The sequence below is a fragment of the Episyrphus balteatus genome, chromosome 2 (genome assembly GCF_945859705.1).
Source record: "Episyrphus balteatus chromosome 2, idEpiBalt1.1, whole genome shotgun sequence".
NCBI classification, from domain to species: Eukaryota; Metazoa; Arthropoda; class Insecta; order Diptera; family Syrphidae; genus Episyrphus; species Episyrphus balteatus.
Genome location: NC_079135.1, coordinates 75275262 through 75300593, shown reverse-complemented (window position 1 = coordinate 75300593; position 25332 = coordinate 75275262). Strand labels below are relative to the sequence as shown.

The window sequence follows — 25332 nt, the reverse complement described above, 5'->3', positions numbered from 1 at the left end:
TTGGAAATATAGTGTTCGAACAGATTTAACCAATCTGATGAACAAATATTAAATTAAACTTTATTCATTGTCGATTGCCTAAGGCTGCTAATTCAGCGTATAGCAGACATTGAACTAATTCAAAATCTTAAATCGAATATAAATATTTTTATAAACGAGAAAGTAATAATGTAAATAAGGCTTTCAAGTGGGAAGGTTTAATTTTAAGCTTATATTTCGTGGCCAGTACAATACAAGATTATTTAAAATTTGGTCACTTTTCGATCACTAATCCGCATGCCACACTTCTTATCACCATTTCGGTCACCAATCCCCTGTGTTTTATTAATAGCGACACGTCGCACATAGGAGTATTTGCAGTAAAAACCTGGTCATAAGTCGTTTTTCTGAATATCAAAATTGACACCAAAAAGTTTGGCAAAGTGGGTGCAAAATAAACATGTGTCAATATGCTGCACTTATTTTTTTGTTTTTCGATCGTGTCTTGTTAAAAAATGAGTTCAAAGTTAACTGTTACATCTACCTCATTTTTATTTGAATGCGAAGTATTTTGGTAAGTGTTATTCTATATGCGAAGTGTTGTGATAGAAATCTAAAAAAAATTTAGATGGAGAATTCTTCTTCAGTTATTTATTAACGATATTAATAAAGTTTTAAAAATGTTAGATGATTTTTTCTATTTTAATGCGGGCTTAGAAATAGTATCTAAAAACTTGATATTTTTGATAAGTTATTATTTGAACTTTAATGATTTTGTTTTAGTATAGGTACCCCGTTATTCTGGGATGAATTGAAACTTATGAGTTAGTTTATATATTCTTTAACACAATGCAACAAAAATTGGGTGCTCTTATGTGCTCTTTAGAGAATTGAGGATCAATTAGTTTTTCACTTTCTTATAGAAAATACTCCTTACTTTATGCAACATTTTTTATTTTTAAAATTAAATTTACTGATATTATTAGTGTGTTTTATTTTGGGTGATCTTAATTAAGTTTGGGGAAGAGAGAAAAGAATCTGAGAATTGCGTATTAGGGATGAGGAAAAAAATTTGAGAAAAATAATGTCGACAGGCAAGGTACAGACCATTAATCAATTTTTTTAGTTTTTATTAAAAAAATAAAAATATAAAAACTAGGTTTATACTGTATTTTCTTGTAGGAATACTCATTTTAAACAGAAATAATAACAAAACACACGAAAAATAATTATGGCCAGGTTTTTGATGGCAATACTCCTATGTGCGTCGATTGGGGATATTTTAATTTTTGTAAGAATCAATTATAAATTTTCATTTTCTTTATTGAAACAACACGTGTGGTCCACCAATCCAAATAAGGATATAAAATTTAGGTAATTAGTCGAAGAAGAAGAAGTATTAAATCGAAAGGGCAAAAAAATAATATTTAAAATTACACTTTGCAATATTTGTATTAACGGTACCTACATACGGGATCTTTACGTGCTCTTTTAAACCACTCAGACAAAACCCCTTTTTTACCAAAAACAGAAAACTTTCAAGTAGTATAAATCTTGTTGATGATTGCGATCATCGATTATCATCTGCCAATTAACTTTAACATAAATCTCGTATCCGTTTAAACGTAATTGGGCCACCAAAACTCTCTGGCTTAATCCAAGTCTTCAGAGTAAAGGGCTAAATCACTCAATTATACTTGAGTCAACTGAAACCACCATGGATGCTCGGTTTCCTCTCGCATATTTCAATCAAGTACTGAATGAGAGGCTATCTTGATTTTTTTTTTTTTTGTTATTTAAGGAGAGGGGGAGTAAGTTGTTTCATTGTCTTAAAACATTTTTTTAGACCCTACCTACTGATATACAGAAGTTGCTTTAGTTTTTTGATTTTTGGAGGGGACGCAACTTGCAGTGGGTCGTTGATGATTTGCCGATTCAGGCGATAAGTGAATTTATTGTTTCGACTTGTTCGTATAATTGACTGGTCAATTTTTTTCGTTTACCATGAAACGAGACTCAACAAAGTGAAAAGATTGAGTCCGCATTGCAAACTTAACTTTGTATGTGGCCATAAGACCTCTGATATTTTTCTTCAAAGCAATCAAGCTGCTTATCGAATTTAATCAGACACATAATTTGCTAATTTAATGCGCATCACTGAGTGAGCATTTTGGCCTCATGATCAGATGGTGATTTTTGTGTTGCTGCTGTTTAACTTATCTTTGGCATCTTGAGTCGTGTTTTTTAACATGTTGGATTTTATTTGGACATCTCAATTTACTTTGCAGAAGTTTTCAGAAAATTTTTTTTTTTATTTAAAAACGGAAACAAAGATACATACTCGTATAAGAGAAAAAAAAATATTTATGCTTATTTTAAAGAACAAAGAAGTTGTCTCAGCAGAGTGATGTAAGTACATAATATTAAAATTTTTCTAACCATTGAAAAATATGGTAAGGCATTAAATGAATAGAAATAGGAGTGACAACGAAACGAAATTCTGCTATGAAAGAGAAAGGATTTTGTATTCGACAGCAAAAAAAAATCCTGAAAACGAATTTATATACCTAATAAAAAATTTACTTAATTTATATTTTGTTTACTTGTTTTTGTTTAGTGTTGTCTTAAATGTACATTATGTATGTACCTACGTTTACTTTTTGTTTTTCTATAATATTTAAAAAAAAAAAAAAAATGAGAATCTGAAAAAAATTAATATTTTTGATTCCTATTTGAAAGGATTTTGTTTTTCGGTTTATTTATCAAAACTGACAAAGGGGAGGAAGATTTTGTTCATTTTCTTATTTATTATTATTTCATATCGGTTTGGGTGTGTTGGCACCTAGGCCAAAGTTGTAGCTCACATAATTTGCATGTTGTCCACATTCACTGTGGCGTATACGTGCTATTTTTTTGTATATTTTACTTGAGATATACATAGGTACTATAGGGCAAGTTTAGGATTCGTAAAAAAAATCGAACTCGAGATAACAATTTTACGTGACATTACGATGATAAAGAGAATGCCAAAAAAGTGAGTCCGGAAATTCTGTCTGTCTGTCTGTGTGTCTGTCTCTATCTGGAGCTGCAGCCTAAATGAATGAAGTGATTTTCTTCAAACTTGGTACTTAGCAGTTTTGGGTGATTCCCTAGAGGGGAAATTGTAATTTTATTTTTATGACCGAAACTAACGGTACCTGCCATATAACGGATATAGAACAGTTAATTTTTTTCAAAAACGGCTCTAACGATATTGATTAAAATTTTTGTGTGAAGTATTACACATAAGAGCCAACTTTTGAAATAAATAAAATATTATTTGTACCGTTATTAACGTTATCTGTCATAGAACACTTTTTTTGATTTATGAATAACTCGTACAAGACTAATCCGCTTTCAACGAAAAATTTTTACACAAGAGCGTTTAAGTAAAGGTAATATTAAAATTTAAGAAAATTTTCAAAAAACACGCTTTTGGATTTTTAAAAAATATTTCAAAAATTTTCTTCGAAAAATCAGTTTTTTGAAAACGGTTTGAGGAAAAATCTTTAAATTTCGTTTTTATGTGTAAATTAATTATTTCTTCAAAATGGCATACCAACTTTTTTTTTGAAAAATGTTTGAAAATTTTTATTTATAAAAAATTATTTTTTAAAAAACGGCTCTTCCGATTTTTGAAATTTTTTTTACTAAAAATACCTTTTTAAATTCGCCGTTTTGTTTTGTGGTGTTGTCTCCATGTTGTATGGTAGATATATGAAATAAATAGAAATGTTTAACAAAATTTTATTATTACAAAGTATAATTTTTATTTTTGAAGTGAAAACATCTTTAGTATCGTAGTGATTTGAAACAAGATGAAACCAAAACGCGACACGAACATTCAACTTGTTATAACTTTTTTGTTTTAATAGATAGATGAATGAAATTTGTACTGTAGATAGGTAATTAAATAAACTATAGCTGTACAAAATTAAAATCAATTTCATATTCAAAATTCTGAGATAACGGTACAAAATTGTTCTTTTTCTACACACGTTATATCTTTTGATCTAGTGCACATACAAATTTGATTTGACTTTAATACTCATTAGGCTGGGTCACAAATGTATAAAGAAATTTTGTTTGCTGATTTTTTTATGGGCACAGTGATGAAAAGGTGCCAAACTGTGAATAGAACAATAATATAAAGTTTGGTTATAATCAGACTTTATCTTCTGCCTCCGGTTGCCCAGCCAAGTTCTCCATTAACTTTGGTCCTAAAACTTTAGGAAAAAACTCAGGCCTTTTTCGAACCATTCTAACTTTTGTTTCAATAATGTCAAATATTTCACATTCGTTTTATTTGTTAACATAGTCCAAATCAAGCTCCTCAAAAACTTTCAGCTACGTAGGATTAGTAGTTTCTGAGTAAAAGGCCTTCAAAAACCGCAAAAAGAGTAGCTGATTTACTCACTAACACACTAACGAACATATGATAAAAATTATGGCAAACTTCTAGTTTTCATAGAAACTTGTTATGGTCATGGATCTTGAAGTACATAAAAAGAAAAAAATCGAAAAGTTGAGATTTTACATTCAGGGGGCGTGGTAACCGCCCATTTTGGTAGAATTAATATCAATTATTAAAAAGTATACTTCTGAATACCCTAGAATCTTGAGACTTGGTAGAATAGTAGTTAATGCAAAGGAAACATATTCAAACTTACGATTTTCTACCTTGCAGGCGTGGTATCCCCTTAAAAATAATAAAAGAAAGATATAATGTTTCATAAATTAATTAACAAGTCTTAGAAAAATGTAGTTTTGGTTTTTTTTTAATTTCTCAAAAACGACAAAACATTTTTGCATCCGGTTTTCTGTTTTTGCTTACAAACAAATAAGAGCATTGAATTTTGAAAACTTAAATAGTACTTAATCACATAAAATTTTGAAAAAAAAATTAGTTCGCAAATTTAAAATTTTTTTTTTCAAAATTTTGATTTTGAAAATTAATTAATTTTTCAAAAACTGTTTTTTAAAACAGCTTTATTTGAAAGCAAAATAAAAAAGAGATTTTGGGCTTAACAAAAAGGTATAACATGTTGTTGTAGGTATAACCGTTGATTTTTAATAATATTTTTTCCTAATTAAATCATTTTTTTTAGAAAATTGCCCCTCCTGACTAAAAGGGGGCGAATATTAACCCCCTCTAATACGATTTTTTTTTGTCCGGACCCTACCTACACGCTTAAGCTTTTTGGCACATGCTCCTGAATTAGCTTTTATAAGAAATGAGATAATAATAAATTAAGCAAAGCATGTGTGGTTTTTAGGCAAAAATCAGCTTTGTCAAAAATGAACCCAAAATCCGGAGGCACTTAGGGTTAAAATAATGAAATGAAATTTTACTTATAAGCTAACCGAACCATTTAGCACCTTTTAATCGCTGAGCCTTCTTGAAAATCCAAAAAATTGTATTTTGACCCACCCTAATACTCATGCTGATAACATAACCTTTTATTTGATATATCACACAATCTTAAATTTAAAAATACCTCGAAACACCTGTGGAGATCTGTTGCCGATGACCAGCCACCAGTGTAAGAAGTACCGAAATCTCAGTTTCAAATATCGACATAGTTGGCTTTAAAAAATTCTTACTTATTTTTTTGTAGGCATGGTAGAAATGTGATTGTTACGTTATTTTATTATTATTGTTATTTTAGGTAAATTTGATTCAAAGAAAAACGTCAACTGCACCTTCCCGCGTTCCATTCCCTTTGGGTTCTTTTTTTTTGTAAAGTATACATCTGATTGCCAAAATAAATAATTTAATTTTTGCTCTTGAAACTATCAATGTCACTTCTATGTGCATATAGTTAATTTATTCAATGATAAAAATGAGCATTTTCAGCCAAAACAAAAATAACTAGCATTTATTTTTTAAATTTGATAAAAAATTCAAATCCTGCAGTTTTTTTTAGATTATTTCAAAAAACTGTGTTACACATTTTGAATTCAGTTTTTACACGTACATAATATTCTGCAGAAAAGCTTACAATTTGTATCAATTATCGTTTAGAAGATATTGCATTTCGAACAAAGGTCGGTATCGTAAATACCATTTAATTGTATGTTTTTTTTAACTGTTTCTTCAAATTTAAATTTTACAATTTTTCAGACATTTTTACATTGATTTACATTACTTAATTGATACAAAATGGGGATTTAACATGACTCAGATTCAATACCTTATCTGATAAAGGAGTTTTGAGATTTTAAGGAGATAAAAAAATTGTAGGTACGAAAGATATTGGCACAAGATGTCCCTTATAACAACCTTAACTGTTCCTCTTATTTTTGTCTTCTTTTTAATGTAAGGGCAACTTTGAAGATTCAATACTGGATAACTTATTTGTACAATAATTATTATTGTTAACAAAGATACCATTTTGTTGTTAACAGGTACAACAGTTTAAATTAACATTATCTAGGTATGGTAAATGTTGATTTGATCCCAGCAATAACTTCTATCAACTTTGTATTGTTTGTGATGTTCATTTTTCTGACTTACTTCCGTAAACATGTTCGTGACAATTTTTGATATTCCAATCTAGTATGTCAACAAGATGTAGATTTAACTTAACACAACGGTAAACAAAGGTCAAAACATATAAAGTACATCAACAAGGGAGCCTACCACTTATAGAGCAAGTAAACTTATAGGCACGAGTCAACATTTCCAAAAAGCTGTTCAAACATAAACGTATATGCAGCATGCAAAACGCCTACCTAGAAAAAGGAACTTAATATAAATAGACCACCAAAGGAACTCGAAGAAGTATAAAAATGATAAAGAAGTGCTTGCTTCTGCTGCCTTACCAAATTATACTTCCGCATGGAAAAATCCAGAATTTATATATATTTTTTATACGATCAAAGGGAAGATCCTAGTTGTTGTGGATTGGCATAATGACTATGCGATGGTGACACTATATTCAAACATTCCCTTGCACATATTTACACATGAACAAGGTGAGAAGAAGCAGCAGATGCGCGCATTTTGGCGCTCTTACTTGATTATTGAGCGCACGGACATTCTAAAAAAGTATAGATTCAAGTCATGTACGAGTAGTTCGGAGGTCTTTTGATTCCATATTCTTACACCTTTTAACACACGCCTACAACTTTTATCTATTTTTTTCGATCAAAATACAAATCTACAAGTTTTTATGCTACCAGTCGAACTGTGTCGCGATAATGGCAATGGCACCTGCCCAGCAGAGGGTATACCTATACCTAACCTACACTCTTTGATTGTGCATCATCGATAGGGTTAAAATGTGAATCGAAAGAGCAATGGATTGAGTTTGGTTTTGGTTTCGGTTCATTCATTTCTAGGGTATATTTATTAATGCAGACGAATATGAATGGGGATTTTTTCTTAATCCCTATACTTTCGAAGTTATAGAGCAGATGTTTTTTTTTCTATTCCAGTAAGTTTGATTATTATTATGAAAGAATGTGCGTTTTAAGAATCTACATCAGGATCAAAATGATAAGAAATATGTAGAAACTATAAAGATTGTTACACAATCTTAAAGAAGAAATATTAGAAATGCCCAAGGAAGGAAATTGGGAACTGAAAGAAATTTTAAGTAAAGTATAAACTCCCACCATCAGGTCAGCTATAAAAAACTTCGCCAAAAAAAAATAAATACAAAATTGTTCAGACTTATAACCGAAATTTTTAGTTCTGGTCACGTTCCAATAACAAGACTACTTTTTGCATTGGTTTTCATATAAAACCCAATGAAAAAAATTTCTAATCCATAAAACAGGAACCAATCAATCAATTTGACAACCGCTCAGAAGAATATAGAGATGTCGCCATGCCGCGCGTTGCCAAAGACCTAATCAATGATAATATTTTTCAGGAATTCATTAATTCCCACCAAATTTAGACGCGAACACAGAACCGAAAAGATTTATTACGAATTCTGTCAGAGTAGGTTTGAAGAAATTTATAATTGGGCCCGAAAAAAACAAAAAAACAATAAAATATAAAAACCATTCCAATAGAATACCTGAAACTCTTTTATTGGAAGAAGCCCGCGTTGATCTACTTTAATCACCATTAATTGGAAGAAAACAAACCTAAGGTTTGGATTGGTTATGGTTTTTGACAAAAAAAAAACGAAAAATCATCATGAATTATTGATGGAATTTCAGACGCGTGAATATTTTGTCAATATGCCAAAGAGACGGTAATAAATTAAATCTATTTTTTAAAAAATATTTTTTTACTAGAAGTTAGGAGTTATGACTGCGTAGCAAAGAAAGACTGTGAGCCGTTTTTTAATTTTTTTTTTTTCGTTTTGTATCTACACCAAATGCGTTGACAATCTAAAGTCTGATATTGTCAAATCAAAATTCTACCAAAAAATTTTGTATGCATGTATTTTTTTTTCTAGATTTTCTATTGTTATTGAAATTATACCTGAAGATTATTTTTCGACGGAATTAAGATTTTTTATCAAAATTGAACTTTACTTAAATGTACTGCAAGTTATAAATGTGTCAAAAGATTTCGTACATGTTTGGAGAGTTATCAGTGTAACAATTTAAGAGTTCTTGCACTTTAACCCTTTGTTCCCGGAGTAACTTTTTTTTTTAATTTTTTCACGAAAAAATTACAAAAATCTTCAGAAAAAGTTTTGATATTTTCTAATTACACACCAAAACGAAATAATAATGATTGTACTAGTAAAAACATTGTATAGGTACCTATAAGGAATATTTTGAGCTGAGAGTACAAAAGTTGAAGTCCATTTTTTAGTAAAAAATAAAACTAAAAGATAAAAATGCACGTATAGAAACCAATGTGTTTTGCCAAAAAATCTTATTGAACTAGTATTTAGATTGGATAAGCATATTTTCTGATTAAAAACATGTTAACATATTCCATAGATTGAAGAACCATAAGCAAAGGGTTAACTTGCAAATAACTTCCCAATGCTAGAAATAGGGCCTTCTAGAACAGCACTTTTCATACTTCGGTACATACAATTTGAAGACCTTTTTAAAAATACCATTTATTTTTTGCAAACAAATAAAAAATAATTAAAAATTACTTTTATTTTAAGTGACCTCAACTTCAAATGCGTTTCGCCCAGGTATGACAGTGGGCCCGTCACACAGTGCGTTGACTAGTGGACAAAAATAAAAAAAAAACAAAAATGCAATATTGATCTTCTAAGCTATGGAGCTGGTCAAGCATATGTTAAATTACTGTTGTTGGCTGTTTTTAATTTTGTTTGCTCATTTTGGGGGATTAGCGGGACTTTCAAAAGCACTGAAAAAAATTTTAGTCATTTTGATAGCTCGAGATTTTATTTTTGTGCATTTTCATTTGGTTCGTGTAAGAAAAGTACCAAAGTTTTATTTTTTTTTTATTTGTGAATAATAATCATGGATACATTGAGAACTTGTATGAGTAGTTATATTTAATTTTTTAAATAAATTTGAATTTTAGTGAATTATCGAAAAAAGTTCCTTTTTAAGGCATAAAATTTCATCTAAATTAAGCCTACAAAGTTGAAGTAGCAAATTGTAGCACAATGATTTATGGCATTATCTTGTGTTGTTATTGTTCTTTGAGAACACGTTTAGTTTCATTGCTAACTTTTGCTAACCTTCAAAATATTTGACTTTTTGTAGGCCAAAGTCGGACCAGAAAAAATTAACGACTTTTTGAAAGGTGGATTTGTTTTGGCAAAAACAGGGGAGAAGATGAAGAAATTGAAATTATTTTGAATTAGTTAAGTACTAGCAACTGCCACATAAAGTGTTTTACGAAAAAAATTGATAAATTTCGACATAAATCTTGATCCGAGGGGAAAGAAATGCATAAAAAACAGCTTTTTAACGCTTTTTTCCATTTTGGATATGTTTATAAATTAATTTTAGCAAAGTATAGCAACATTTTTAGTGTCGTTACGCTGTATTAATATTTTACTTTGTGGAAATGTAAAATTTTCATGCTAATTTTTGCTATCCTTAAAAATTTTCAACATTTCTAGGACAAGGCCAAATCTTTAAAAAATTTAAAAATTTATAAAAATGGATTTTTTTTATAAAAAATCACGCATTGAATATGTTAATAATTATTCTGTATGAATTGAAGATAAACAAATGTTCCATACAATTTAAAAATGATCTAAAATACAAATTAAGTTTTTTGACTCAAACCTCGACGATGGGAACAATGTTCATGCTTCCTTCGAGAAGCATCATGAAGCTAATCCTAAAAATAGACTTACTCTTCCTGATAGCATTTTAACCTCTTGATAAAGGGGAACTAGTCGTGGAAGACACAAACACTACATTTAAAAGCGTCGTCAAAGACGAAAAAAAGGAAAATTTGCAAGCGTTTAGCCTTAAGCCACTAAAGTGGGCGTGGCAGAGGGCGGAGAGGGTCAAAACTATTTTATATTTTTTTAACTCACCTAGATAATCAAATTTCCTAAATTTGGTGCAAATGGTGCAAACCGTTTTTAAGGTATAAACAATCATATACAAAATTAGGCGCGGCAGGGGGCGGAAAGGGTCTAAACTATTTTTTTAATTTTCACACTCATCTAGATAATCAAATTTCCTAAATTTGAATCAAATGGTGCACGCCGTTTTCTAGATATAAATAATCATATACAAAAGTGGGCGTGGCAGGGGGCGTGAAAATTTCGTCAATTTTTTGTTTTGAATTTCTCTTTATTACATCTACAACAATTTTTCTTTGCCAAATCTTTTCCTTTTTATAAAATTGATTTTTGTCCACCATCTCCATACAATCGCCGCACTGTGCGTCAGTTGAGGTCATTTAGACTTTTAACCCCTTGTAGCCCCATGTGACATTTCTGTAACAAACCGAAAAAGATCGCCCAAAAGCTGTAAAAAACATATTTTTATTCTTTTAAAGCTTCTTACATAATCTTTAAGAATTGCTTTATCGAAATAATGCGCCATATTTCTAATAAATAGCACCAATAGTTTTCAATTGGCTTTTAATGTTGAAAGTTCGGCTTTTTTGGAAAACAAGCAAATTTATGTAAAAACTACCTACGAAAATCAGAAAAAATATTTTTCGTGCATAAACTAACGGGGTTTTATTTTTGGATTTTAGGAATGCGCCTAAAAATAAATATTAGATAGCTTTTTGTTTGAATTTTTGCATTTATATACAAAAATAAATTATTTAAACTTTTTTTTTTACTGCGTAAATTTCGAAATAACTAAGCAAATAATGAATTTATTGAATTTTTAAAAAATACGTGTTTTATTATAGCTAAAGCCCTTTCGATTTACATTATTAATTTTAAAATTTACGATGTTGGGTTACAAGGGGTTAAATTGCATTATTCTTTGCTTTTAGGAAGAAAGCAGAAAGTTAGGCCTTAAATATCCTGGTACAAGCAAATGCAAAAACAGCAGGATTCAGATGGCCTCAGAAATGGAACAATACAAAATCCTCCATTTCTGAACTCAACCCGGCAAATCTGACAGGTGGATCACTAATGTAAAGCAGATACGTGGGAAAATTATGATTTCCTTGATATGGAAATCATAACTCGCCGAGTAAAAGCAGAACAATCATTTGTTTTGGTACTACTCTCACCTAAAATACTTATGCTGATGGGATCTCTAAAACTTACATAAATGAAGAAACAAATTATGTTACTATCCTCAATGTAGAAATATTCTAAAAATGTACAAAAATATAAAATAAAATGACATTACCTCCAAAAATTATCCGCACTCTAAAAACAAATGCATTTTGAAGAAAAGGATACAAAAAATGAAAATTTACTATTTTTGTTAGTCTAACATTCAAATTAGTTAGGTTTTGTGCAGTTTTTATTTCTTTTATTTCCTCGAAATTCTTGTATAACACTAACCAGTGACCAATACTTTAACCAAACCTCAGCAAAGTTAACAACCATGTCTATACAACATCTACAAAAAGAGCTTATTTTTTTCAAACCAAATCACTTTTCATCAAAAGAACAAAAAATCAATCTTTTTTCTCTTTTAACACCATTAAATAATATATTTTTTAAATGACAACCTATAGTAAATTTTATATCATCGGAAAGGTTATTTCACCTTTTATATGACCTATGAATCATATTTCTACCATGCCTAGAAAAAAAATAAGAATTTTTTAAACCCAACTATGTCGAAATTTCAAGCTGAGATTACGGTACTTCCTACACTTGTCATCGTCAACAGATCTTTGACGGGTGCTTTGAGGTATTTTTCAAGTTTTTCAATTTAAGATTGTGTAACTTGTAGAGCTTGTACAGTTAATTGTGATATATCAAATGAAAGGTTATGTTATCAGCATGCGTATTAAAGTTAAATTTGTAGGTGCTCTAGATCAAAAGATATAACGTATGTAGAAAAAGAACATCTTTTTACCGTTATCTCAGAATTCTTAATATGAAATTAATTGAATATTGTATATTTATAGTTTATTTAATTACCTATTTACAGTAGAAAATTTATTCATCTATCTATTTAAACAAAAAAGTTATAACAAGTTGAATGTTCGTGTCGCGTTTTCGTTTCATATTGTTTTAAATAACTACGATACTAAAGAAGTTTTCATTGCAAAAAAAAAAAAAAAAAATACTTTTTTTGTTATTTTGATATTTGCATGTTACTTACTTGGAATCAGCACAAAATTTACTACACACTTGAACCGCATTAATAAGATTAAGTAAAGAAAACATAAAGAAGTTCTTTTGTTGAGTATATAAATATTGTGGCGTTTATTTTGGTATTTTTCTATTGTTTTTTTAAGGTTTACATAACCAACACGTTCATTGATTCAACTTCAAAGAAAATCACGCCTTGAGAACAATCGCAACAAAGCATATATAATAACAAGCCGAATTATATCCTTGATCCTGCCGACCAATGACGACTATTTTAATCTACATCTGACCTCTACAAAGATAAAACCAGCCGACAATATGATTACGTACAGATGTTGAATTAAGCTATTTGCGGTCTACCGATTTTCCTCATCAATTCTTTTGTCTTCCCTGGAATAGAGGCATCTTTCGAAGGAATACACAGAAACACCCGAAGATCACCCACACACTTGAGAGATTTTTATCTTAATTGTAGACCGCGTCAATATTCAAATCCTGAGCTGAGCCTGTTTGCATAAATTTAAAAAAACAAGATATGTATTTAAAAACAAAATAATTATTGTGTACCTTCCTGTTAATATGATCAGCAATTACAAAGGATTGATTATATTATGCTAGAACAGATTATAGCTTATGTGCCAATGTATCGGTTTTAAGTATATTCGGTGCTAGTGGTTGTGGAAGGTACAACATGATTATCTCTTTTGTAAAGCCCGCCCACAAAAATCCAGTCAAAACCAACGATTTAACAATAAAACAAAACAAAATGGGAATTAAATCCACATCCATTGGCGATTTTATTGTCCAGCTATAAAAATATCTTCTGTTTATCGAAATTAAAAAAAAAAACTTTTGATTACCCAGTCAGGGGTTAAATCTCGAACGGTCCAAATAAGTACAAAATAATGATCGTGCATCAATAAAATCAGCTTGATCGTGCTTTTTGAGACATTGTTTTGCCGCAAGACTTTGGTCAATTAATACAGATTTTAATTGGTCGTTTATTTGAACATTTTCCATGTTACCAAGTTAATGGTGGAGTTGAGCGGATCAGTGATCAGAAGTCGTTGTAGCACTCAATGGGGGTTGTTCGAATCACTTATTATTGTATGTAACCATTTATTTTTTTTTTGAGAATTTTAATTTGATTGCGATTTTAATAGTTATTTCATTATGTTTGGTATGAATTTGGTTATCTACTTGATGTTCATAGCAGTTTCTTAAAACAAAAATGTTACGACTTTTCGGAAAGATTTTATTTCCTAACCATCATGACTTCTGATTATGTGTCGTAGTGATATCTTTTTTTTTAAATTAAAAATTTAATTTTTTGTGCAACATTGTTGCAAAATCACTTAATTTTAAAACAAAAGCCGTTGGGTTCCAATGAACCGAAAACAAATAAAAAAGCTCTCAAAAGTTTACAAAGTGTCACTCTTGGCGCCACTTCAGATCAAGAGCAAGAGGTGTAAGGGCAGAAGACGTGAGTTGCAGCGAATCATAAGACCATAACAAGTAGACCAACAAAATTGTTTCATTTTGAGTAGGTATATACATTAGGGTGGGTCAAAAAAAATTGAAATTTTTTTTTTTGATTTGGTACTCCGAAAAATCGATTGCTAGACACCTCTAGAATATACACACCAAATATGAGCTATTAGTATTAATGGGAAGGTCCTCCGCTTCGCAATTTTCCATTTTTACATCAAGCTTCTACTAAAAAAAAATCATTTTTTTTAAATCGACTTTTTAGCAAATTTCTTTACATATTCTTGTAGGAAATTGAAACACTTTTTTCGTTTATCTAACCGTTTAATAGATATTTGCGGTCCAAAAATCAAGAAAATCTTTAAGAGTTCGTTTTTTGTTCTTAATTTTGTAGCAAATTGAAAAATTATAATAATCAAACGCTCAAGACATATTCATGTAGGAAACAGATTGCTCCACAAAAAAGGTCTTATTATGTTTTTTTATTAATCTAACCATTCTAAGGATATTCGAGGTCAAAGTTAAAATAAATTATAAAAACATTTTTTACTTTTAAAAATTTTCCAGTTCACTAAAAATTTATTATTTTCAAATTAGCAAGATGTATTCTTGTAGGCGATTAAACGTTCTACAAAAACTTCCTTGGCATCAAATTGATTGCTTTAACCGTTTAAAAGATATTCCTATCCAAATCACAATGCATACGGGTCATAAGAAAACTATTGGAATTAGTGGGCATTGGTTTATATAGTATATATAATATATATATATAAGTATATAATATATACGAATATCTTCTAAAAGGTTAAAGGCTTGGCCACACCGGAGGGTATGCGGTAGCGGTATGGGTAGCGGTAACGATATTTGTGTGAAAAAAATTCAACATCTGAACGTTGATATGTCAGTTTGGAATTTTTTTCATACAAGTACCGTTACCTCTACCCGTACCGCTACCGCATACCCTCCGGTGTGGCCAAGCCTTAAAGCAATCAATTTAATTCTCAGGAATTTTTTACAGAACGTTTAAGCCCCTACAAGAATATATCTTGTTAATTTGAAAATAATGAATTTTCAGTAAATTAGAAAATTTTTAAAAGTCAAAAATGTTTTTATATTTTTTTTTTAATTTGACGTCTAATATCTTTAGAATGGGCACGTTCAGGAAATATTAGGGGCTAGATATTTAGGCAACGTCATTTACTGAACGGAAATTTGACTAAATTGACTAAATTGGTTTGGATATGATGCTATTGTCAAATCTCGAAATTTACTTAAGTATTTTACCAATCTCATGGTCAAGACACTAAATTTCACTTAACTTTAATGAATAAATAATATTAATTATAACCGATAGTGCACTTTTTAATCGTTTTTCACCCAAATAAATTTAATTTTGCAAAATTAATTCTTTAATTAAAAACAATCTGCTGTCATGTTGACAAAAAAAAACTTTCCTAAATTTTTAGGGAACAATTTCTTGCCTAACTTTCCAGTTAGCTTTCCAATAAAATTTCCTAAATTGAAAAGATTTTTTTTTGACATCTGACCAATCAGAGACCGAGAAATTACCTAAATATTTAGTGCCTAGCGTTTCTGAACCTGCAAAATGGTTAGATTAATGAAAAAAGTTATTAAGACCTTTTTTGTGGAACAATCTATTTCCTACAAGAATATGTCTTGCACGTTTGATGATTATAATTTTTCAATTTGTTACAAAATTAAGAACAAAAAACGAATTTTAAAAGATTTTCTTGTTTTTTGGACCTCAAATATCTATTAAACGGTTAGATAAACGAAAAATGTGTTTAAGGCCTTTTTTGTAGAGCGTTCAATTTCCTACAAGAATATGTGAAGACATTTGCTAAAAAGTCGATTTAAAAAAAAATTATTTTTTTTTTAGTAGAAGCTTGATGTAAAAATGGAAAATTGCGAAGCGGATTACCTTCCCATTAATATTAAGAGCTCATATTTGGTGTGTATATTCTAGAGGTGTCTAGCAATCGATTTTTCGGAGTACCAAATCAAAAAAAAAAAATTCGATTTTTTTGACCCACCCTAATATACATACATAGTAATGAAGTCAAATAAGGGTTTAACCTCGGAATGAATGCTAATAGAATTTTTTTTTGCTCAATATTGAGATTTTTCTAGACTTTTGAAGTATGTTATAGAATGCCAAAACGAAGGTATTGAGCAAAAAAAATTTCTATTAGCATTCATTCCTAGGTTTACCCCTTTTTTCACCTTATTAAACTGTATTATAGGTACATACATAATCGAGCAGTTTTAAAGATTTTTATCTCAGGAAGTAAGTTTTGGGGTACCTATCCATATTTTTGCTTTCAGATTTATAGCCAAATGATAGATTCATGAATAAGTCAGATATTAAATAGATTGTATATCGTAAAAATTTACAGTACCAATTTTATCTTAAATAGTTTTTTCTTATAAACCGTGACTTCTCTTTATCCAACCGTACCACAAGTACAAATTATTCCATCTTAACTAATTACTCTAAGATACATTTCTTTAAAGGTGTACTTTTTAGTTTTTTAAAGCACGTCCTTAAAATTACGGATAATTTTGTGCCATAAAAAGTCTATCCATCAATTACTAATAGGCCCTTAAAAATACGCCCATCTTTGTATATCCGCAGTGATTTGCAAAAACAAAATAAAAATTCAGCAAACACCCCTTTCTTCCAAATACTCTTTTATATCCATATACACTATAGGTAGGTATATTCTTTCAGTTCGCCACAAGTCCAATTAAAATATCGAAAAGCCTGTTAAAATACCATTAATCACCCCTCTAACCAGTATGTTTTGTTGTGATGCCAACACCATCATCATCAGAAAAAGGTGCGAAACGTTCCTTGTTTTCTTGTGAAGCAATTCACACCTTTTTGTTCGTCTCCGATATTATGCGTCCATATGTATAATTTTCGGCACATCAAGCTGCAAAAAAGTCCCTATAAATTACCAAAAGGCGCCAAACATCAATTCGCAAAAAAAAAAACAACAAAAAAATCAAGTCTAACTGTGATGATGATAGGTGTTGAGGTGTTGTCCCTACTAGCCCTAAAGGCGGAAACAAAAACCCCACAATTTAAAGCACTTCCCTTAATTAAGGCACATAATTTACCTTGTCCTCAAACATTCACACTAAAATTACCAACAAAAAAAAAAACAAAACACATATTTAATTCACTTTCCCCCAAAGGATCATAAAAATGCAACAATGTCATCCGCAGGGTCTCACGGATTCATTTTACTGTCACTAAGTACCAAATTGCAATTATCCACATCTCCCCTAACCTATCTCTCACCGTCCCCCCGTCCCCCCCACAAATGAGTTCCATTTTCAGAGAAAATAAAGTCATCTCGCAACGCATCATATGCGAAAGGTATCACGTAAATAACACTCACCGCGGTGCCGATACGAAACTATAGCAATATTTGGACATTAATTCGCAGAAAATGTTGCGAAGCTTCCAGCCAGCGATCACAATCATATATGATGCTGCTGCTGGATGCTCCCTCCTCCTGCGATGTGTAATGTGTCGTGGTTTTGGTGGTGCCTGCTCATATGATGGCTCACAAATGTCCAGCACTCAAGTTTCACTGCAAATCGAATTAAATGTCGAGGAGTTAGCGTATAAAAACATTAACATTCCATAACGAATTCGAATTCGAATGGCAAAGACGGAAGGGCGGACAAAAACGATATGACAACGACAAACAAGAAATTGGCAGACCTCTGCAACTTACCATCATCGTCTCTCTCGCCTTCTTGCTGGTCAGTGTCCGCAATGTTCAACGCAAAAGATCTGCTTGGACGCAATGTCTTGTATGTCGGCCTGGATGAAAGGTGCTCATCCGTAATGCCTTCGTTTTATCCTCATACATACACGGTCACCATCACGGAATGAAGTCGCAAGTGGCGCGCGCAGCTAATATGTGCCGCGCAGATCAAGATGTTGCTGGTGCCTTAAAAATGACATAGCGTATCAGGATTTAGGAACAAAAGTTCTTGTTGTTGGTTAAGAACAAAAACAGCATACTTACCGCAGAAGAAAAAAAAAAACTTAACCGGGAACTTAGTTTCAACTTAATCACCGGATCAGTGTTATGAGTTGGTGGCAATTCGACAGATGAGGGGGTCATTTTCAGATGTTTCTGTGATCCAGCATGGTTTACAACGAGCCTTGCGAAATGTTGAAGAAGATGTCAATATTATGACAAGTCACAATAGCTGTTCTACTTTCTTTGTTTCCTGTTGATAAAGACATAAACTGTCATTAAAACGGAACTTTAGAACGACAAAAAGGAAAATCTTCATTTTCTTTCCTGTTTTGAGACCTCCGTGCTGCGTTTACGTTTACACGACATAAATTGATAGAAATTTTCTTTCGGAAATATTTATTGAATTGACACAGCTGAAATCTAACAGCTCAACTGCAAAAGCAAGCTGCCCCGAGAAAAAAAAACGTCGATTGTCCCAAAATATTCCGCAATCAAAATAACACCAACAAATTTAGTTCAAACGTACTAAAAAGTATCAGGCCCAAGGCAACAAGCCATCTTTTCAACTTGTACCAATCAGCAGAGAAAAAAAATCAGTTAAAATTCATGTCACGTTCAAAGTCATTCATTAGCGCCACCATTCGGTATAGTTTTGTTGCTCCAAACAGTAGGTATAGTATAGTTGCAAGCACGCACAAAATTTCTCTTATAGCCTTTCTATGGTGCAGCAAGCATTTTTTTTTTTGTGACTGATTTTGAATGGTGCAAGCAAAAGGTGCAGCCAGCCAACGCATTAGAAGTGAGAGATGTTCAAACATTTTAAATGTATGCCATAGCACGAAGAAGCCTTTGCAACAATGCCAGTAATTTATCTAATTAAGTTCGATCCAAAGAACATCGCTGGTTTGGAAAATATATACACACTCAATGTGCATTGGAATTTTGATTGGGAAATTTCTTAGATTGTTACCATTGTTAAATTAAGAAATAAAGAAAAAAAAATCAATAGTATTGGCATTCAAAGACTTTTTAAAAAGCCAGACACTTATTTCCGGTGGCAGATAGATTCAGTTGATTGATTTAATTTTTTTGCCATAGAAATGATGTTTGTATCAAATATTTGACCTCGAATCGATTTTCGATCAATTTATTTATGAGCATTCACAGTAAAAAAGATTCTAAGAGTATTGGTCGTAATGTAAAAATCTAGTAACTTTAGTTAACTGTTTTTTCTTTTTTGTTATTCAAAAAGTTTTAGCATTTTAGACTTTTGAAAAGTAAGGTAAGGAAAATCTCTCTAGCTCTCTACACGTCTTAGACCTAGGGTTGCTAACTTTTTTTAACAAGGAATAGAGTATATTTGCTTTCAGAGACGAAAAAAAATAGTACGTTTGAAAAAAGAAGAGTACCTACCATTTATTTCAAGTCTTGGAAATGTATTTTTTTTTTTTGCTTCTTATAGTACATAACAATTTTTTGTTGCTTTTAAAATATGTGTATGCCCTATTCCACTCCTCTCGCCACTTCATATTCAAGACCGAAAATACTCTCTCAGTGAAATGAAGTGGCAAGAACAGATAGAATAATATGGCTTACAATATCGAAATAAAAATATATAAGAAGGTTAACTCAATTTTAAATACCTTGATATTTTACAAGAAAAAATTTAATATTTTGAGGTCTTAAACAAAACAAAGTAAAATAAAGAACAAAATTTGAATTAAATAAAAATTTAAATTTTAGTAAAAAATTTAATTTTAAGTTTGACTAAGAAACAAACACAAAACAACGACAAAAATTATAGTGTTTTGTACTCTCTAAATTACATTTGTTCAAATTTAGAAATTGTAAGGTCGAATATTTTAAGCCTCATTCTTTTTTTCATTCAATTCTATCTTTAGAAATATTAAAGTTATCCACCAATTTGTAAACGCTAAAATGCTTATGTTTATGTGGTGGCACACTCAGACTTAAGTAAAAAAAAGAGTATTTTGACGTACTATATCAGAGTTATAGATTATAGAGTACACATACGTTAAATAGAGTACAATACTCTTTTTTAGAGTATACGGTTGGCAACCCTACTTAGACCAGTGCCAATAATTAAAAAAAAAAAAATACTAGCAAAAATGTCTACAGCTTTTACTCAAACCTTTTTTTAAATATCCTCAAAAATATTGAAAAAAATGCAAAAATACGATTTTTTGGTTTTTTATTTTTATCTTTTACAAAAATAGTTGGATTTAAACAAAACTTGGTTGAAACTTCTTTCTTATGTTTTTTTTACCTATTTTAAATGTTTTTTGAGCAAAAAGTTAATTTTTGGATTTTTGACGAATTTAATTTGGAAAAATAGACCAATTTTTTTATTCAAAAAAATTACCGAAAAAAAATTTGATTTTTCAAAGGCTTGGAATGCAGTTATGTAGATTAAAACCCTTTAAAACATTGAGAATATTTAAAAAAAGCAAAAAAAAACTATTTTTAAGATCGATTTTTCCGTAAATGACAGTAATATTTCCGAGAAATAATATTTTTCCATAGAAACCAAACTATACTTTTCCAGTTTCCATGTATATTCCAACGACACTTCATATCTTTCTTCATGTTTTCCACATTTAAGCGACTAAGCGTGTGATAAAGCGTGATTGTGTTTCAGCTTTTAATGATATCGCTATATTTTTAGGTGAATGCACAGAGGTTCCTGTGTATATTCCAGGTTCCTACGTGGATTGAGCTGCTGCGAAACAGATTAATCGGAGACCGTTTTACTCTAACCAACCTCAATATACATAGAAATAATACCTAATTTTTGTATCGTACTTCTAACAATTTCTAAAAACTCGGTTCGAGAGGTATTAAAAGTCCTCTTTGTTAATTTTCAATTTCATCGGTCTAGATTGCACACATAAAAACCTTATGTTTTGAAAATTTGCTTTGGCGCGTATCACAGAACAGGCGATCATTTATTCGAAAGCTATAGTATGCCCTGTTTTTTCTTGCAGCTATAAAGAAAGTTATTTTTTCTGATCCGATCCTATGCAATGTGGAAAATCCTCGGTCTTTTACACAAATCATTTTCCTTTCTTGCTAGCACCAAATTCTTCTTTTTCAACTTCTTTTGGCAATATGCTACTCGAAGTCCTTCTTCTCAGCAATAAAGCTTTATCGAAGAAAAAACAAGAAAATCCGAAGAGGGCTTATTGTCAGTATCTGAGTGTAAAAAAAAAATACGACAGTGTCGTTTTGGCTAGTTACTATTTACAGAAAAGAAACCCTAAGAACCAAGCCCACACGAAGCACGTTCCAATACAATCGCGAAGAAGGGTCAGGTCCCAAAAACTTCTGGGAAATAACAACTGCAACGATATTTGTATTCAACATTGGCGCCTCAAAAAAGAAACAATTCTTCAATAGTCGCTTGTTGGTCTAAAGTAATGTTGACAGATAACATTTTTATTGCAACTGTACATAAATGTCCAACTGCTGTATGAGTTTTCTTCTCAGCAAAAAGGCTTCATCATAGTTTGGTAAAAATTTCTTTTAATTCAGTCTTTCTACCTTCTGACCACAGTTGCAATAAATTTTAAAAACTCCACCAAATTCAAAACAATACTTTTTAATCATGAACGATCTAAAACAAAAAAAAAAAACTATAAGCAGAGGTAAAGGCATGTCAACAAGAACCCTTTTAAGTTGGTCAGGAGATCACTTAAATTAATATAATATCAGTGAACATTCATAATTATAATTTCCCTTTGCTCTTTACTACGAAAAAAAAGCCTGTTTTTATCATGAATTCCTGAATTCTGTGGAATAAGTGAAAATATCTCATGCAATAAAAATTAAGAAACAAAAAAAATAAATTCAACTAAATATCCAACAGAACGATATTCATAAAGTTAATATCTAGAGGAAAACACACATCAAAGTGTAGTTATATCTACTGGAACATCTGCATCTGTATAAAAATAAACCCCTGTCTGCTGACACTACACCAACCACCATCATCGTATTATTGTCGGTAAAACCTATGCAGACACGGCACGCGTATCTTATAGAGTAGATCCAGTTGAGTTTGAATCTTCCGCACACGTTCGTCCAGTCGATGATCACGACAATCGATCGACGGCACCAATTCTTCTTGTGTGCAGACTTACTTCTTCTTCGTTGTTATCTTCTGCCGATCTCACAGACAGTCGAAGGGGAAATCCAACAAAAATATACGCACAATCTTATCAGAGGGCTGACGTTTACAGACGCTACAGACATGGTCTTCTCCTTTTTTTTCCACAATTCTAGTGGTGGGGGTTGTTGATCCGTATACAACAACATCAACTTGGTTACGAACTTCCCCTGCACAAAACAAACTCTTTGATTTTTTTACCTGTACGTTGATAGAGATACAAACACCGGTAAGAACAGCCAGGTAAGTAGGTAGTCGAAGAGAGCAAAGAGAATAATTCATACACCAGGTTCCAGGTGGAAAGGTACAAAACCCAAAGGTTTAGGACGAAGGGACTCATTCAAGTGCAAGGTGTCGCAGTGTTAAGTTCGACTCTCTAAATATTAAATCAAGGTTAAGAAAAATCTTTGCTAAAAAGTGAAAATCAATCGTCATTTTTTTTTTTTTTTTTTAATAAATAATGGCTACCGCTTATAATATCCATCACATGGAAAACAAAATAAAATATCAACCAATTGCGCCTGCGCCATTGACCGGAAAACGATCTTCAAATCCAACGACAACGGTTCTCGGCATGAACGGCATGAATACACTTTCATCGATTAACGATCAGCAGTACAAGAAGAAATACACTTACGCGAATATGCCCTATGGCGAGCAAACGCTTTCGGTGGCAAGACGCAACGCTCGCGAACGTAATCGTGTCAAGCAGGTGAATACAAGTTTTGCCAAACTTCGTCAGCACATACCGCAGGCTATAATTGCCGATATCTCGAAAGGTGGTCGTGGTCCTAGCAAGAAGATCAGCAAAGTGGACACATTAAAGATAGCTGTTGAATATATCCGTCGTTTGCATGAACTTTTGGAGGACATGAATACCAGTGACACATCAAGTAATAGCTCACAAATCGGTCAAAGTTCGACATCTGGATCGCCACCACCTACACTCTATTACGACGCATCCAGTCCGGAACAGTTTCATTCGCCAACAGCTGCGGCTCAATATCTCCAGCAATCGGCGAATTCACCAACATTTTCCTTCCATTCGAGCATGTCCTTCGAATCGGCAAACTATGAAAATACAGCACCTCATCTGACAGCTTCACACAATTCCGCGGAACATTTGCAGTTGAAATTTGAGCCCTACGATAGTTATCCTGTGCAAGATGATACTCCCGATGATGAGGAGATCCTAGACTATATTTCTTTATGGCAGGATCAATAAAAGACACTTTGAAGGATGTGAAAGTGTTATTTTTGTTTACACCAGTGTTTTATTTGTTTCACAAAAAAATTGTACCTTTGTTCCACCGAAGGCGGAAGTGATGCATTATGCCTTATCACCACCGCCGCTGTTCTAGTCAAACTAGTAGAAATAGTTTAAGATTTTGTAAATATTTGTAATTAAAAATTTTGAAATATTTTATTTGATTTTAAAAATAAAATTGACAAGTGCTTATTTTAAGATTTAAATTGGAAGACAATGATTTAATTAAAAATATGGAAGACTTTGTATATAATATTTTAGTAATTAACGTTACCTAATTTTTAAGAAAATATTTTTTTTTAACAAAAATAAAGTAAACTATATAAAAAAATATTTGTTGTTGCTTTTTTGTTTTAAATGATTTTTTTTTTTGTATCCAGGTTGGTTTTAATAGAGATATTTAATTTTAGGATATTACGTTGAAGAATAATGAGAGAGCTGATCATTTTCTGTTTTGATAGGACTTTACGGGAAAGTTACAATTTTATGATAGAGACAATTTGATCAAATAAAAAAAAATAAACGAAATAAAATTAAATATGCATAAGTTCACCTGTTAATGCTTTTGAAAGTTAAAGCAGGATTAAGTTTTTTATTAAACTATCTAGTAATTAGCGTTCAAGTTTTTATGTTAAAAAAATTACTTCATAGCCAGGACAATTTTGATGTTTTTTTCAAAAGTGATGCGCGTCATTTAAAATTCTTGAATAACAAATAATTAATTTTTAGAATTTTTTTTTTGAAAATTATAGGAACATTTTATGCTTATCCAAGGAAATTATTTTTCAACACATAAAAACAAAATTTCAAAAAAATGTATCTACCTACCTGTTTTCAAAAAAAAATAAAATGGATTTTCAAAAACATTCATACCTATTTTGAAATATTTTTAAAAATAAAATAAAAAAAAAAATTTTTGAAAATTTTTCTTAATTCTAACATTAAACGTTTTTGTACAAACATTTAAGTTGAAATCGGTTAAGGCCTATTTTATTCACTATTTTCCAAATTGAAGCAAGCTCTAAAGCTAGCTTACTTGAGAGTTGTTTTCAAATCAACAGTTAGAACTCAAGTTAAAAATTTGTTTTAACTCATCAATTTAAAATTTCAAGTTGGTCTATCCCTAGGATATTTATGACAATTAAAACTAAATTCTGTCAGTCACAATGCTATTTTGAAGTTTTTGTGTAGTTTAAATCAAAAATTTTTATATTCTTAGGTTCTTTCGAAGTGAATTTGATATGTTATTGAACTTTGGAAAAATTTCAGCGACCAATTGCATTCGGTAAAATATTTATGTTCTATGTACCTATACCACAATAAAAAAAAATAGGTAACAGAAAAAAAAATACATTTTTCCACATATACTTTTTTTTTATTTTTTCAACAAAATACATGCAAAAATTTATAAATTGCAATTCTCATATTTTTTTTTTAAATTAGTTTTCTATATAGTCAAAAGCACAAACTTAGCACATTTGCATTGTTCTTCATTTTGTCATCACAGAATTTCGTTTTGGCTTCTCACAAAAAACAAAGGCTCCTAGTTTCCAACATCTTTACTAGCAGAAAAAGATCATAGCTGATTTTCAGAAACATAATAATGGTACCGAAATATTGAAGAATATTTTTTTTTTAATTTTTCACAATTTTGAAAAAAAAACAAACCCTTGGAAGAAAAATCAATAG

At 30.9% G+C, this 25332-nt stretch overlaps 1 protein-coding gene across 1 annotated transcript; it reads left to right on the top strand.

Annotated features, from left to right (window-relative positions):
* The first annotated feature begins 22836 nt into the window (after nucleotides 1-22836).
* LOC129909526 (achaete-scute complex protein T4-like) lies at nucleotides 22837-23601 on the top strand. The gene has a single exon (XM_055986600.1). It carries the CDS (start codon nucleotides 22837-22839, stop codon nucleotides 23599-23601), a length of 765 nt encoding a protein of 254 aa, XP_055842575.1.
* The last annotated feature ends 1731 nt before the right edge of the window (nucleotides 23602-25332 follow it).

What these genes read in the sequence shown, in the direction of transcription:
- LOC129909526 (XM_055986600.1), top strand. Translation starts at nt 22,837, where the DNA reads ATGGCTACCGCTTATAATATCCATCACATGGAAAACAAAATAAAATAT.